The sequence below is a fragment of the Blennius ocellaris genome (assembly GCF_963422515.1).
Source record: "Blennius ocellaris genome assembly, chromosome: 20".
Lineage (NCBI taxonomy): Eukaryota > Metazoa > Chordata > Actinopteri > Blenniiformes > Blenniidae > Blennius > Blennius ocellaris.
Window position 1 is genome coordinate 13,353,998 of NC_137669.1, and position 16,245 is coordinate 13,370,242.

Sequence of the window (16,245 nt, forward strand, 5' to 3'; positions counted from 1 at the left end):
ATGACTGAGGAGCAGCACTGAAAATATGAAAGAAGAAGAAACGTACTGGGATCAGATCATATATTGCCACCACTGCTATTATCCTCTTGGTGGATTTCTGACATTTCTTTTTGTCTTGGGTGTCACACGCTTTACAAAACACATGCTTCTGCAGGAAAAAACAAACATTTGCACTGACTTGTCAGGTTTATAAAGCAGCAGTCATACTGAGGCTGCTGCAGAAACACTCGCTGACTGGTGAGTGCTCGCTGAAATGGGATACCCTGCCTCACTCAGCCTGGTGCCTTTGGCAGGACTCCTACTATTTTTTTTTCTTTTTCATTTTTTTTTCAAATTATTTTTTTAAACTTGCTTCAGAAGACAAGGCGGATCATCGGACGGCTCATTGACAAGAAGCAGCTTCATTCGATTAGAAACACGGTCCGGCCACAGCTTTATCCGCTGCAAAGTTATGGAGCAAAAGTAGGAAACGCAACTATTATTATCCGATACGGGTGAATATGACTCCTCTTCAACTTGCAGACTCATCTCACCTGTCCGGTGTGAATATTGTTTTTTATTTTTCTTTCTTTTTTTTGTTTTTTGAAGAGGGGGGGGGTGAGTATGAGGAAACGAGGAGAGCACGGACACGGCACGAGCAACTACTTACCTCGCTTTGTGTGTATGTGGAGAGTTGGTTAAAAGTCTCCTTAATAGTCCATTAGCTTTCGGGGTTCACCGGTGCGGCTGTGGCAGGAGTCGAAGCGGCAGGCGGCGGGGTTGGCAGGAGTTGTACAGGAGCCGGACTTTCCAGGTTGCTCGCAGTCCAAACTCCAGCGGGGCTTTTTCCTGAGCCGCCGCTCTCACTCAGCCTAGCCCCAGCAGCCGCGAGCTCTGACGTCAGTCGCGCGCGACACGTGGTGCCGCGGCGGCCAATGGGGAGCTGCGTTACCCTGGCAACAAGGAGCCCGGCACCTGAATGGCGATTAGTCCGACAAACGTCCGTACAAGTTGGTATATTATTACATATGAGTAGAGAAAAAACCCCAAAACCTTCTTATAACGTGATTTTAAGCAGAAGTAGACGAACTCAAAGCCTTATGATTTTCACAAAGAGCCACCAACACAAGGAAAAAAAAAAATGCAACATGACTGAAAGAGACAAAAACGAGTACAAAGACATAAAATGACCAAAAACATGCAAAACAGCTCACACAGTGGCATGGATATCTATAATAAAGAATAAGACAGTCACTGAGAGTCACAAAACAGCAATAAAAATACACCAAACAGATGAAATGAGACAAAAACACATGATTTTGCTAAACACATACGCAATAACCCCAGAGACAGAAAGCGGCCAAGACACATGAAACATCTAAAAAGAAACAAGTAATAGTCCTTAGACATAATAACTATAAAAAAATAAAATAAAATCTAGATGCAAAATGGTTAAAAAAAAATTCCAGGGAGACTTGGTTGAACTGCAAAATACTCCAAAACACTGCAGATAAGTCAGCAAAAGACATGCATGACCACAATGATCATCTGAACTCGCACAGTGGTAACAATAACAACCATTTCTCATCTCATCTCACCTTATGGAAATCATCATGTCAACTTAGAAGAATGCAACTGATTTCAGATCTATTCAGTTATAAACTGCAGCCTTTTCTGGCTTGTCTTAAAACAACCTTCCTGCTATATTTAACAAAGTTTTTTTTGTTTAAAAAAAAAAAGCTTTGTGCAAACAGAGCTACTTTAACAGCACAACAGAGTGCTTATCCTGCACCTACATCTGCTCATATTTTTGTCTTAACATATTGTCAGGGTCTTTTTGTGTGCATTTTCCTGCATTTTGCATGCCTGTCTTTCCATTTTTTTTTCATTTTGTTTGATTGTCAGTTTGTTTTTGTCTTTATTGAAATACGAGTTTTATGAAACCTACACCTTCAGAGGTATTCAATGGACAAACAGCTGACTTAAAGACACTATTATAATCGTTTGCATACCCTAACTTTGACCCCCGGCCTAAGCTGTATTGCAGCAGCTGATGATAATGACAAAGCTTATGATGATAGCCACTGTACACTTGCTGCAGTCCAGTACAGGTGCTCCCATGCAGGCACATGCTTTGCCTAAGATGATTAGTGGAAGTCAAAGCCATGAGGCTTACTCAGCCGCTGTTCTAGGGAGCGTTTTCTTAATGGCCTTATAGAGTACACTGAAAACCCCTCCCTCCTGTTGAGTCAGCAAAATCCTCAACAAGCTAACAGACAGAGTTCCCAGGGATACATTACATGCAAACAGCAAAAAAAAAAAAAAGAAGACTTGCATGAATGTTTCATATTCGTAATGATTCACAATTGCAGCAGCATTGACGTTGCACTCCTCTGTGTAATGTTGCAAAATATACTATTAATGGCTTAGGCTTTGATATACCAACAAATTATTTTCTAATAAAACTGTTGCAGTATACCTCAGTGGATATTCAGTTTTGATATTACTCTGCACTAATTTCAATCTTAACAATCACTAGTATGTTATTATACATGTCCAAATAAAGTGAACATAAACATAAACGTACTTTTCTTTTTTTTATCATCCTAATTCACATTAAGAGCTCAGCCATGTTTGGAAAACAGCACTGTGCAGTTTCTGATGCTTATCATGCAGTGAAGTCCTACATTTAGAAGTGATATTAACAGCAGTGACGCATGTCGTCACTGAAAACATTTTTGAATACGTAATTAAACAGACCAAATTCAAGGTATTCCATTAAACTTGCATGGACAAGAGAGTGCATCTGTGGCACTAATGAGCAGTTTATAGTGGCATTTGAGCATATATATCAGTGGTTCGGTGTGATTGGTGATTAAATGGCAAACAGCATGAATAGTTCCTCTCAACAAAGGTGAGAATAGATCAGTGAGTTTGACCCTGAGGGAAGAGGCCGTGAGTACTGCGTGGAGCTACAACACTGCAATCTCTGACTAATAGGTTTGCATAACATTGATCTGACTGACTATCCAATGAAGAGTGATCCCTGACTCTGCACTCACCCTTCCATGCACATAGCAAAACACACAAAGACCAATGAGACATGGTGTGCCACAGTTGAACAGCCAATTTTCTCTGTACGGGAGAGCCTCCTTCCTAATCAGCCAGCCCATGGCTCTACACGGGTTGTGTCATTAGGTAACAGTGGCTTTAGAGGCAAGGCTAAGTCGCTGGTGGTGGATGAAGAAGCCACTGAGCTGCACAATAGAAGACCAACAGCCTCTCCTTACTGATTATCTCTTACCTAACCAGACAGAGCCGACCTCTGAGCCTGCTGAGGTGCAGATCCAAAGTTTTTTACTTGATTTAAGTTCTCTGGGGGTTTTCCCTGGCTGTGGATCGTGATCTTATTGAGAGAAAGGCTATTGAGAATTGCACATTCTAAAAATTCACAGTGCTGCACAACGATATTCAGATGCAGTGGTGCATCGTGACGTGTTAGTTGACGTTTGAGTTACTGCTCAATACGTAAATCAGCTATATTCATTTATCAGGTTCTTCACACACAGGGCCAGATCACTCATCAGTATGATGCATTGAATGTGGACGTGTGAATCTGATTATAAACAATGAACAGAATACAGATCGTTGGACATCACAGAGGAACAGATGATGCCCCACTAAATCAGAATACAAGACCAGCTCCACTGAGTCGACCTGTGACTTCACTGCTCAGCGCTGTGCGTCACAGGCACCAGACTAATGCTCAGGCTGACTGGATTACCAGGCAGGAGAATTTATTCTCAACCAGGACACGCTGAGAGCTGCATGTCGAGCATCACCCCGAGCCACACGGGTGTCAACTGTGTGGGACCTTATACAGTCTTTTTGTAGAACGGCAGCATCTGCATGAGGGGAAATCCTGGGAACATCCCATGCAGGATAAAAAAAAGAACTGTGAAGCCTGAGTTAGTGGTACTATTTATACCCTTTATAAATCAGAGAAATGTTCTAAACATCCAGCAGACCAATGCAGGCAAATGAGTCATCCTGCATTTTTGACTCTGCAGCTACACATTTTAAAATGTTATTATTATGCACTTGCATGTTTTTGCTTGCTCTAACGGTCCAAACTTTGATGCATGGATCATCATAAATACTTGTGTCTCAGTTAGCGCTGTCACCTTGTGGCAACAATGTCCTGGTTCGAGTCAGAGGAAGAGAACTTCACTGTGTGGAGTTTGCATGTTCTCCCTGTACATGTGTGTGTTTGAAGTTATAGGTGTTTGTGACCAGAGTGAAGAATAGTGAAAATGTGTTCAAGAGCATGTTGTTTAGTTCAGTACATATGAGGTATTTATTCTTTAAGTAAGCATTTTCCGGTGTCTCGCTCCTGTGAATGTGATCTAATTTACATGAAGAAAAATATTGTAGCTTTAATAGTTTTCAGAATTCCCCAAGGGGAGTCCAGCAGGAGGAGAATCTGAGGATTATCGGCAATATTGCTCGTAATTCAAAATAAATAATGAACGCTAGCAATTCGTATTTTTCTCACATTTTCAGAACATAATTCTTTGCATGTGTAATGGAGACAAATTAAAATGATTAAGTAAGATTCACTGCCTCCCTCAACCCTGCTCTAATAAATTTGCTGAAAAGCCTCCAGTCAAAAAAGATCTGCTGGCGCAGCGACCATGGGACAGTTTTCGAAAATGACTTTTAGTCCTACGTTATTTACATAAGGTTACATTTGTTATAATATATTCTTCATCCCAAAACTTTCAATTTTTCTTCCACAGTAAAATAATGCCAGTTCTGGGGGGAAAAAAGGAATGCAGATATATCAGCCACTATTTTTCTAGATGAATAAATAAAAACAATCACACGTTTGATGACTACAAACAAAAAATGCTAATTTGAAAAAATCTAACTTTTGTCAAGCGTCCTTTATAGAAGACTCTTGCTGTTAGAAAAAAGTGCTTCGGGCCATATTAACCTTTAACATGGTTTGTTTCCTGAAATGTACTTATGCAAGAGAATGAAATCATAATGATGGAACAAATGTCGAAAACAAGTCAATAGAATAGCATCGTGAAGTATTTAGTATTTATCTTTTCAGAGGAGGCACAAGAAGCCCTTGACTTGAGAGCTCTGATAAGCTGAGTCAGGATTGGCCGTGGACTCACGTCATTGATCCATTACAGAGAGTTGACTTAAGGGCTCCGCTGTGCTGTACCATGACAAGTGTGACACAACAGGTCACCTTTCCACCGACATGAGACTCTGACATGCTGCACAGCATCGTGCACCTTTGAAAATAAAACCGCCCCGTCGACCTGCTGATGTGACGCGTGCCATATCTATATGTGATCAGAGGAACGGCACTAACAACAAGCTCCGAAATGCTGTTTAACGAAGCAGACACTTAATTGTTGTGTCTATCATGTGAGTCAGCATTTTGCTGAAAGGCCACCTGCCGTCGGATGCGGCAGCAGATGGAAGTGGAGCTTTGGCTGCAGATTTGAACTGGCATAATGAAAGGCTAAGTGACTCCTGGACATTTAAGATGGATAGGAGGAGAGAGGTGAGAGAAGGTGGTGGAATGAAGGGGGGGGGGGGGGGGGGGAGGAGCAGACACCTTCAGCTTTAAGCAGGACAGATTACACAAGAGTGAAGAGCAGGTGAGCTGCTGATCTGCACCTGCACACATGGCTTTCCCTGATGCTCTGCTGCAGCAGGACACTCACATGCACATGCACATGCACACATTCATTCTAACTGAACATAAATGATGTCCTAATACTTTACCATAAAGTGAAATAATGGAAAACCTCTGTTATTGGCCTCTCATATTCATGAGAAAATGGCAAAAGACTGAACATGAGCTGTAAGATCATGTGTGCTACGCAAACATTTTACAGTTCAGTACAGTAGCTACAGTTAAGGTGCTTGGAAACATGATCGGAAAAACAAATAACAAATAAAAGATCTCAAATTTAAATAGAAGTCACATTGGGACTTTGTCTCTACAAATTCCAATAAGAGCTGTTATTTCTCCCTGCAAATAACATGTGGGCACATTAAGCTGATATGTTATTTTAAATGTGCAGATGGTTTGTTTTTTTGCAAAAACCACAAATCTGAACGTAATTGCTTGAAAAGACTCCAATGTTCACATTGAAGCTTGATATCAGATCATTTTCAAAATGTCAAGATGTCGAACGAGATTAGGCCTCGAAAACAAACCTGTTGCAAAATGGAAAACATTCACTTTCAGTCTGACCTTTTTTGAGTCCCATACAGTCGCAGCTCGATGTCTTTGCGCCACCTAGTGGTCACATGTACGAAACCGTGTCGGAGAGAAGATGGTCGAAATTAGGTGAGAAATCCTCCTTTCGTTGAACTTTATTCAACAAGTCATGGAACGAGATTCTGTTGAACTGTAGCTTGCAGGCTGAATCTAAAATAAAACCACTGAGGCCTGTTTTGACTAACAGAAATGAATGTATTCTTGCATTCTTCTCACGTGCGGCCACATAATGCTGCACTTCGTTTGATGGAATGGGTCTTTTTCAATGCCAAGGTGTCATTTCTTCAGTTTCTTCCGACTGAAGAAAATATATTGAAATAGATTTGCGAAATCAAACAAACAAACAAACAAACAAATAAACAATTGTAGTTGTTGTGATCCTTGCCTCCCTGTGAACATGATGTATTGAACTTGTGGATTTAAATGCATACCGGTAGATGCAAAATATACTACAAGTGGTCCACATACAGAGTCAGATCGCTCTGAAAACATTGGACGAGCAATGACGGCTTGCACAATGAGAAAGTTAAAAAAAAAAAAAAAAAAAAAGTTCCATTACATTGAGCTGCTGCACCAGCCAGTGTCGGGGACACCATGTTTGCCTTCAACAACCAGAGCGAGTCGTTTGACTCGTTCCAGGATCGTTTTCTGTCACGTCTTAGACACGACGTCTCGTGACTTTGATTGATTGATTGACAACAACACGCGCGGCAACTCTCTCGTCTCGTAGTTTGATGATCTGTCAGCCCACTTTGATGATGCAAAACTGCACGGCCTCGCGACACGTGGCCTCTCTCTCTCTCTCTCTCTCTCTCTCTCTCTCTCTCTCTCTCTCAGCAGTGGTTTCAGCACCGCGGACAGAGTTTGGAGACTGCTATTGTATAATTGTTCAGGTTTATTTGATGGTATTTTACGAGCTTGAATAGTATGGATAAACACATGTCAGTCAACGACAGTTGACAGAAGCTCTTATATTGATATGCACAAACAGGAACAATGGCAGAACGACATAAAACACAAAACTCTTCTCACTTCTGATGGCAGTTATGTAACGATCACGGAGTTGCTTCAGTGCATTGGAGTTTGGGTTGGTCGTGTTTTAGATGCAGGGGTTATATTAGGTTTGTAGTTATTTAGTTGATCTGGTTTAGCTTGGTTTAATATTTGTACTTTGGCAGCCAGGAGTGAAAAGGATTTTGTGTGTCATCTGTTCCTGCCATGTTGATGTTGAGTTGAAATTTTAAAAGAAAAACAGGAGTAGTTCTATGTTCAGTCTTTTCGTGGCCCTTCAATCACGAACTTACACAACACACAAGTTCTCCTCCTCTCTGTTCACCTTTGTCAATGAATGACTTGTCCTTTCTGCTCAAGCTTAATATTTCCCAAACTTCATTTTTAATGTTTAACAAAAAAGGGGGGCGAAACGTTGTTCAAGTTTAGGAAAACTCTCAAATCCAGTTCATACGAAAGAGTTGGACAATCTCCCAAAGCTGCAGCTGATCCAGGTAAGAAGTTATGCATAAAAGATTCAAGTTACCATCGTAATCAAAGTATTTTCATGACATTTTTCAATTATGACAACCTTTTAGAATAAGAAAACTGTGTGTAAACTCATCTTTTTATGTGCACATTTGTACTGCATAACACCAGCATGACACGTTAAGTTGTGCACTTTAAGTTGTTATTCTTGAAAGATGTTTTGGCAGCCAAAAGCACGCTCCACGAATATCTTGAATGTCACGCACCGACATGCCTGCTTAAGAACCTTATTCTTTTGCATTAGGCCACATAAAGAATGTCTGTAATGTGCCAGGAATGACAGGAAAATGATATTCGTAGCTGATCGTGCCTATGTGTGAACGCACCTTTAAGCTTTGACATTGAGTGTGTGGTACCCAGGTTTGAGCCCCGATGGGTCCACGAAGGGCATCAGGCGTGAAATACGAGGTTGCAATATTTCATTTGTTTTACGATATGGGCCTATGAGGTATTGAGTTATGTGAATAATCCAAAATACATGCAACAGTGTTACCTTGTCATGCACCAGGTAATAATGGCAGAGGACAAGCCGTGGGCCCTGATATCGGAGAAAGTCAAGGGTGATTACATCAAAGACTTCATCAAAATAATGGAAGAACACTTTCACCTCATCTGCCACAAAGACCTCCTGGAAAACCCACTGCTGTACGGCCCCAAAATCCAGGCAGTATTTGTGTGGTATTATCCATACATTGAGCCGTCGCTGCTCCGTTTAATGCCGTCACTGAAGGTGGTCGCCAACGGAGGGGTGGGCGTCGACCACCTGGACGTGGCGTACATCAGCAGCCTGGGGGTGAAGGTGACCAACACGCCTGACGTGGTGAACGATGCCACTGCAGATATTGCCATGGGTCTGCTGCTGGCGTCGGCTCGGAAGATTGTCGAGGGTCAGTTCAAACTTTACATTACATGTGTATTTAGACTGACTGGTTGACTCTTTTCGACAGACGTGGTTGCAAAATGACTTTGTTCTTATTACATGTTTACAACCAGAAGCTTTCTGAAGGCAGCACAAAACAGCATGAACACATTTTCTAATTTTGAGAAGATTTCAGTTGAATATTTCCCCTTGGAAGTCTGATACTACTCATGAGGCTACAAAACACTTCAATTAATAACAGAAATAAATGCACACGAGGCGCTGCACATTCTATACAAACATGTGCACACTCGAGGTCTACTGTATGAAGAGTTACAGACTCTGAACGGCTGCAGGTCAGACTTTAACTACGAAATATTAATGAGTAAAATGGTTTCCTTTCCTTATAGGTTACAAAGTGTCCACTGACCCAGAAATCACCCATAAACCATTCCTGATGGGAGTGGAAGTGTCGGGGTCGACTGTGGGGATCGTTGGGATGGGACGCATCGGATACAAAGTGGCTCAGAGGAGCAAAGGCTTCGACATGAAGATCCTGTATCACAACAGAAACAGAAGGCAAAAAGCTTCGCTTGGATGATTGGATGAAGCCAGCTGTGTAAAGGTTTCAGTAACGAACAAGACACTGTTACTGACGATTGTCTCTTGTTGCCGTTCAGGAGTGTTGAGGATGAGCAGGTTGTGGGGGCGACTTACTGCGACAAAATCGACGACCTGCTGAAAGAGTCGGACTTCGTGGTGTTGGTGGTGAACCTGAGCGCTGAGACCAGAGGCCTGATCGGCCACAGAGAGCTGTCCCTTATGAAACCCACTGCAACGCTGGTCAACGTCAGCAGAGGTGGGAGGACTGAGCTTTGTCAAACTGCTCTGAAATGGCAAAAACAAAACGACATTCGAGAGACAGACAGTCATGTACGCTCACACTGTTAAAACCCTGCGACCTTCATTGTTTTGGTTCCTTTGGTTGCTTCTATGTGTAAATCAATGCTATAAACATGTTGGCCTGACAATAAGACAAAACATTGAGCCCCATAAATATTTTATTAACTATATTATGTGAGCTCACTTTATTGTTTTACATCTTATGTTAAAAAAAAAGCCTAATCTGACAGTTCATTTGAACTATGGGAGGGAAAACAAAAGGAGCATAAAACAACTGAAAGACACCTGATTGTGGTTTCTGTGTATGTTTCAGGTCTGGTTGTGGACCAGGATGCTTTAGTCAAAGCTCTGCAGTCTGGATCAATTCGGGCAGCAGCTTTAGATGTGACGTATCCTGAACCTCTGCCCAGGTACTGTGTGAAAACACCCACACCCTTCGAACAGTACAGCATGTAGCATCAATGATACATAGCATAGCCAAGTACTTTACTTCTGATGTACACTGAAAACAGAAACAGCCGTTCAACTTTAAATATTAGATTGAGCTAATCTGACTTAAAAAGACTCACGATCTTACTTAGCAAAGACAAGAAATGCCACCAACATCAACCAGTATATAAACCAAGAAGAATATTAGTTGCAAAAGGAATATCAGGCTTCCACTTATAAATACCATTCATTTTTCACATGGTTCATATTCACTCTTGTACCAGTTAAACAAATTGATAAATTTCTATCCAATTTAGGTCCATTAACACTTTATTTTCTTGGTTTTGGTTTTTACCTACTGCTGCCTGGTCACCATCAGTCAGTGCAGCTTTTGTTTTCTTTCTTCGAACTGTGAACATACGTAGTTGATATTCAGGTTGTGTTCTCATGCAAGTCCGATGCAATAAAGCCTAAAAAAAACAAACCAAAAAAAAAACCCCAGTCCGTTTGTTTGTTGTCATGTGTTCTTCTGTGCAGGGATCATCCTCTGCTCCACCTCCCTCAAGTAGTGATCACACCCCATCTTGGCACGAGCACCGACAAGACAACGGGGAAGATGGTGCAGCGGGCGGTGGAAAACGCAGTGGCAGCGGTGAAAGGCCTTCCTATTCCCGATGAAGTCAAGCCGAATTGATTGAACTGAAGCCATTATCAGTGACACCGACATGCATTTTTTTGGGGGGGGATTGTTCTTTCTTTGTTAGACGAAACTTGTTAAACTTATTTTGGCGACAGGCTCTCCGATGCTCGTGTTCAGCCTGTCGCTTTTGCCAACCCATAAAATATTTGCATGGTAGGATTTGTTAGTGAATTTTAACGGGAAGAAGCATTGTTACAACAAATTATTTCCTCATGTTCTTGCCATGTTTTTATATCTGTTTATTAGGAAAAAAAACTTGCAAATAAAGATTCACGATTGACTTATTTGTATTTTTTGTTTCTGTGATTATAATTTCCGTTATTGGGTCAATATATTAACTCGTATTAATAAATCTTGGGGAGGGAAGCACAATACAGTGGTAATGTGGAAATATACACAAGTGTACACAGATAAAGAGCCAAGAGAAAGAAAGAAAAAAACTTAGATAAAAGGCTTTTATTGTGGTTTGTTTTGATCTCTTTTAGTTTTCTTTATTTTGATCTAATCTTGTTTACTGATTGTTGAACGGTAAAACACTGAGCACTTGTCTTGTTTCTCTTGTATCTCTTGGTCCCTCGATCAAGTATAGAGCCTGTCTGGCTTGTTTGTTTGTTAGGGCATGCCAAGTGCAATTACAAACCTGAAAAGAATTCTATGGACAGGCTAAAAATAATATTGAACCTTGAATGTTGTTGTTGGACTGATCTCGTTTGATTGGCCTGAAGGGATTCCATGGGCATCGCCGTTCCCTCCTTTGACAAGCACAGCAACAAGAATTAACATCGTGTCTGCCTCCTTGTGTTTCCTCCCCGATAAATGAGTCTTTCCATCAGAATAGAATTCCATTTTTTTTTGTCATCATCGGATACAATCCTATCATGAGATGGGAGAGATTCTCCTTCTGCACCACCAGTGAATCTACCGACAAAGAAAAACAAATAGATGATGTAATAAAAGGAAAATAAATATCAAAAATAAATCACACTACTGAGAAAATGTTGCCCATAAAGTCTGAACTACTGTGATGATCGGTACAGAATTGAGTCAAGGATGATTCTGGCTCCGGCTAAGAAACAACTTTCAAGTTTGTTTTTATACATCTGCCAGAGGGAATTTCAAAGTAATATGATTAACAATTTGCTTTTTAAGTACAATTTCTTTATAAGTTTATGCAAATGCACACAAGTGGTTAAATTAAACTAATTGCAACGACAAAAGAAAACCCATTAAAAATGACTGGCTGAGACAATAACAGTGTTATATCCTCTGTCATATGTGGGCTGCAGAAGGTCTATAACTTTGGACCTTTGCTCGTTCTCCCCTTGCTTAGTTTTATGGCTTACCAAATTGTGTGCACGACTCCTCATGTCTGGACACTGTGTTCGATAAATGGCTGACTTCCACTCTTCTGCTTGTCAGACACACTGCTGAAGATGAACTAATCATTAAACAGACACAATGCAAAGATTTTGAGCTGGCTTTGCTTTGAGTAATTTACTACTACATGTCTACATTTTCCTTGTTAACATTTGTGGGGGGGGGGGGGGGTTCTCCCAGCAGTCATCAGAATTCCTTTTATTTCTTTTTTTTTCTTTTTTCTATTGTGTTGAAGGGGTCATGTTAATCATTCAGATATTTGACCGTTGGACTTTCACTGTGCACCTCTTTTCTTGAAAGGCATGTGCTGCATGTATGTCATGCTTTCTGCAACATTTTTTTGATTGATAGATCAGTATTTTCATTCAGATTTTCCGATCCCCTCTATTTTGCGATTGGAACATAACAACAACCTATCGACGGTCGCCATGATGGGACGTCTCTGCTTTATCCCACGTGTCAGGAAACTGCTGTGTCAGGCACAAAGATCAAGCCTTGTTAAAGGGACTCACATGTACGGATCAGCACGTCAACTGCAACACAGAAAGGTATTTTATAAAGAGTTTTGCATATTGCACCAAATTACCTCCAAGCTCTGTGGTATATGCATGGAATAAAGCTGATGGGTCAAGAAATGGTTGAGTTACTTATTTTACTCTTGTTTTATTGAATATGTATGTAAAAAGATCCAATCTGTTTGGGAAAAGACAAAGTTTGCAGAAAAGGCTTCAATGACCTGCATAAAATGAGATCAGTAACTTAGGCCAAACTGATGGCACCTGGATGTAAACAGTGAATATCTAAATGCAGGACCAAAACACACTGTGAATATAATTTTAAATGCCTTGTCGTGCAATTTAAAGTCTGTGTTGGTTGTCTTTGGTGTTCTGTGTTTTATTGTTTACTGTCTACGCAACTAATTGCTGGGATAATGAAGATTCCTGAGGCTGTACTTAGTATCTACAAAACAACAAAGAAACATTATTTTTCTGCAGTGTCTATAATTTCAAGACTAATCTTATATTTAGATTAATCTGCCTCTGACTTCCTGATACATGAAAAATCACCCTGACAACAACAAATGTATTTTTAATTGGATTGGCTATTGACGTTAATCAAATATGGAACACGTCCACTGAAGCTTTGTTTTTGTTTTGTTTTTTAATTCTTGTTATTAAATGCATTTTTTAAAATGTGAATATCCGGAAAAGAAATATGCATCGTGTCACGGCGTCGTGCTTGTAAAATGTTTAACCATTTATTTTGAAATCCTGACAAAAAGCCACTAAGTAGTATTTCCGGGTTGAAGAGCAGACGAGTCCAAACACAAGTCCGTTAGTATACGTCAATATTTACCCAAATACCACCGTGTTTCTGCTTATATGTGATGGTTTTAATGACACATAACCTGTCGCTGTGGGAGTTTTATCAAAACAAATACAGTCGAAAAAGGACTGTGTGTATATTTGCATGCCTGTGTATTAATGATAACGATTGTGTATTGAAGTCACTGTTTTTGACCCAAAAGTCTTAGTTCTACATAATAAATACCGATAAAAAAGTCAAAGTGATTTAAAAACAAATAGCCAAAATACAACTTTAAATTACTTTCTCTTTGTAACATTGGGAAAGAAGTCAGATAGTAGATAAACTTCACCTTTTTATGAAAATGGTAAAATTTCGCTTTAAGATCAGGTAGAAATAAGTTTTGACAGATAAGTTGAAAGCTCTGGAACAAAACACGCATCACAAATTGATGCTTAACAGGACAAGTCTGCCATCTCACTTAATAGTGTCTATTTTAACTGGCAATGGTTTCACCACCATCCTAAGATTTGATTGAGGAAGGTTTTGTCCTTTGTCTCAATCCACCAGGTGATGGCAGAGGACAAGCCCTGGGCTCTCTTCTCCGAGGTTGGGGAGAATGGCTATCTTGAAGACGTCATGGGCGTCATGGAAAAGCACTTTCAGCTCGTCTGCCACAAAGACTTTCGACAAAACCCCAACCAGTACGGCCCCAAAATCCAGGCCGTCTTCATTTGGAATGCGCTCCCCGCAGTGGAGCCGTCGCTGCTCCGTTTAATGCCGTCGCTGAAGGTGGTCGCCAACGGAGGGGTGGGCATCGACCACCTGGACGTGGCGTACATCAGCAGCCTGGGGGTGAAGGTGACCAACACGCCTGACGTGGTGAACGATGCCACTGCAGATATTGCCATGGGTCTGCTGCTGGCGTCGGCTCGGAAGATTGTCGAGGGTCAGTTCAAACGTTGTACAGGCAGTATTGGTCACTTGATCGTCGGGCCACTTTTAACTTCTTTATATGAATGAATGAGAATTACACATCAAAACAATATAGACATTCACGTATTGAAATCTCAGGTAAGGCATCTTTGGGGTTTTTTTGTTTTTTAATTGATAAAAAGAGTCTTTCTATCCAATGATAGGTCACCAGGTGTCTGTTGACCCAAAGACCACTCATTTACCACTATGTCTGATGGGCGTGGAAGTGTCGGGGTCGACTGTGGGGATCGTTGGGATGGGACGCATCGGATACAAAGTGGCTCAGAGGAGCAAAGGCTTCGACATGAAGATCCTGTATCACAACAGAAACAGAAGGCAAAAAGCTTCGCTTGGATGATTGGATGAAGCCAGCTGTCTAAAGGTTTCAGTACCGAACAAGACACTGTTAGTGACGATTGTCTCTTGTTGCCGTTCAGGAGTGTTGAGGATGAGCAGGCTGTGGGGGCGACTTACTGCGACAAAATCGACGACCTGCTGAAAGAGTCGGACTTCGTGGTGTTGGTGGTGAACCTGAGCGCTGAAACCAGAGGCCTGATCAGCCACAGAGAGCTGTCCCTTATGAAACCCACTGCAACGCTGGTCAACGTCAGCAGAGGTGGGAGGACTGAGCTTTGTCAAACTGCTCTGAAATGGCAAAAATGACAGAGACATTTTTTTTGTTAAGTAAGATAAAACAAGACAAAGTTCTTCCTTAAAAAGGAATCCATGGAGTCATTACTTCAATTGAACTGTTGTCAATATTGTTCTGTGTCTGTTTAGTTTTTGTTGTATATGCTTCAAAATAGGATTTGTTTCTTTTCCTTTAATCACTATAATCATCTACATGCTGTACCCTGTCTGGTGCTCAGTTGTTATGAGAAGATAACATCAAGTGCTTCATACTGATCCAGAACATTGGAAATACAGTTGATACTGTGAGCTAAGGGAACCCCAGCAACTAAACCATTAACCACATCTATGTTCAGTCATCTTACTATGGTTTCTGTTTCAGGTCTGGTTGTGGACCAGGATGCTTTAGTCAAAGCTCTGCAGTCTGGATCAATTTGGGCAGCAGCTTTAGACGTGACGTATCCTGAACCTCTGCCCAGGTACTGTGTGAAAACACCCACACCCTTCAAACGAAGCAGCTCGATCTACTGAATTCTTTGAATTGCTGAATTCCTGCACATTTGTTGAAAAGGTCAAGTCTATCAGACTTAACATAGAGCAACAGGAACATTGATTTATTTTGAACTCTTCAAAAGCCAAAATACACTGAATTATCGTAAAATGAAAAAAAGCCAGAATAGGCATTTTCTCATAACTAACTCCTCCTTTGATTTTTTTGATTGACTTTTTTTGCAGGGACCATCCTCTACTCCACCTCCCTAACGTGCTGATCACACCCCATGTTGGCACCAACACCTACACAACAACAAGAAACATAGTACAGAGGATGGTGGACAATGCTGTAGCAGCTGTCAATGGCCAACCTTCTCACGATGAAGTCAAACCAAAATAATTTGTGACAGGTAAACCAGGATGTACCAAACCTGTAGCCCAGCGTGAGTCAGGTTTGTTTCTGTCCTGAATACAACAGTACTATGAATTGTATCTGCATGATAAATAGATGCAAAACAATAAAGGCTTGAAGCTTCGTGTTACCTTCACCCAATGTGAATGCCTGCATAACAATTCAAAAGTCATCCTTGTTGTTTATAACTAACAATATATTGATAGAAATAACTTGTATTATTTGTGAATAGTAAACATTTAGGAAAGCAGAGTCAGATCTGTTGTTCCCAGATGAATGAAATACAATAATTTTGTGCACAAAGAAATAAAGATGCTACTTATATTACATATTTG

At 40.8% G+C, this 16,245-nt stretch overlaps 2 protein-coding genes across 3 annotated transcripts; both read left to right on the forward strand.

Annotated features, from left to right (window-relative positions):
* Positions 1 to 8,342: 8,342 nt before the first annotated feature.
* On the forward strand, positions 8,343 to 10,713 carry LOC308144436 (putative 2-ketogluconate reductase; the record flags this gene model as incomplete). The annotated part of the gene is made up of 5 exons (XM_080515551.1): positions 8,343 to 8,715; positions 9,098 to 9,266; positions 9,368 to 9,546; positions 9,904 to 10,000; positions 10,557 to 10,713. 5 exons carry the CDS (start codon positions 8,343 to 8,345, stop codon positions 10,711 to 10,713), a joined length of 975 nt encoding a protein of 324 aa, XP_080371677.1.
* A 2,675-nt stretch (positions 10,714 to 13,388) lies between these two features.
* Positions 13,389 to 16,203, forward strand: LOC308144567 (putative 2-ketogluconate reductase). 2 transcript variants are annotated; one of them, XM_080515708.1, is made up of 6 exons: positions 13,389 to 13,430; positions 13,972 to 14,350; positions 14,541 to 14,712; positions 14,814 to 14,992; positions 15,389 to 15,485; positions 15,742 to 16,203. In XM_080515708.1, the coding sequence occupies exons 2-6, from the start codon at positions 13,975 to 13,977 to the stop codon at positions 15,896 to 15,898; spliced, it is 981 nt and encodes a 326-aa protein (XP_080371834.1). In that variant the 5' UTR covers positions 13,389 to 13,430; positions 13,972 to 13,974; the 3' UTR covers positions 15,899 to 16,203. The 2 variants fall into 2 exon arrangements, with proteins under 2 accessions (XP_080371834.1, XP_080371835.1); XM_080515709.1 differs by having other exon boundaries at positions 13,405 to 13,426.
* Positions 16,204 to 16,245: the final 42 nt, after the last annotated feature.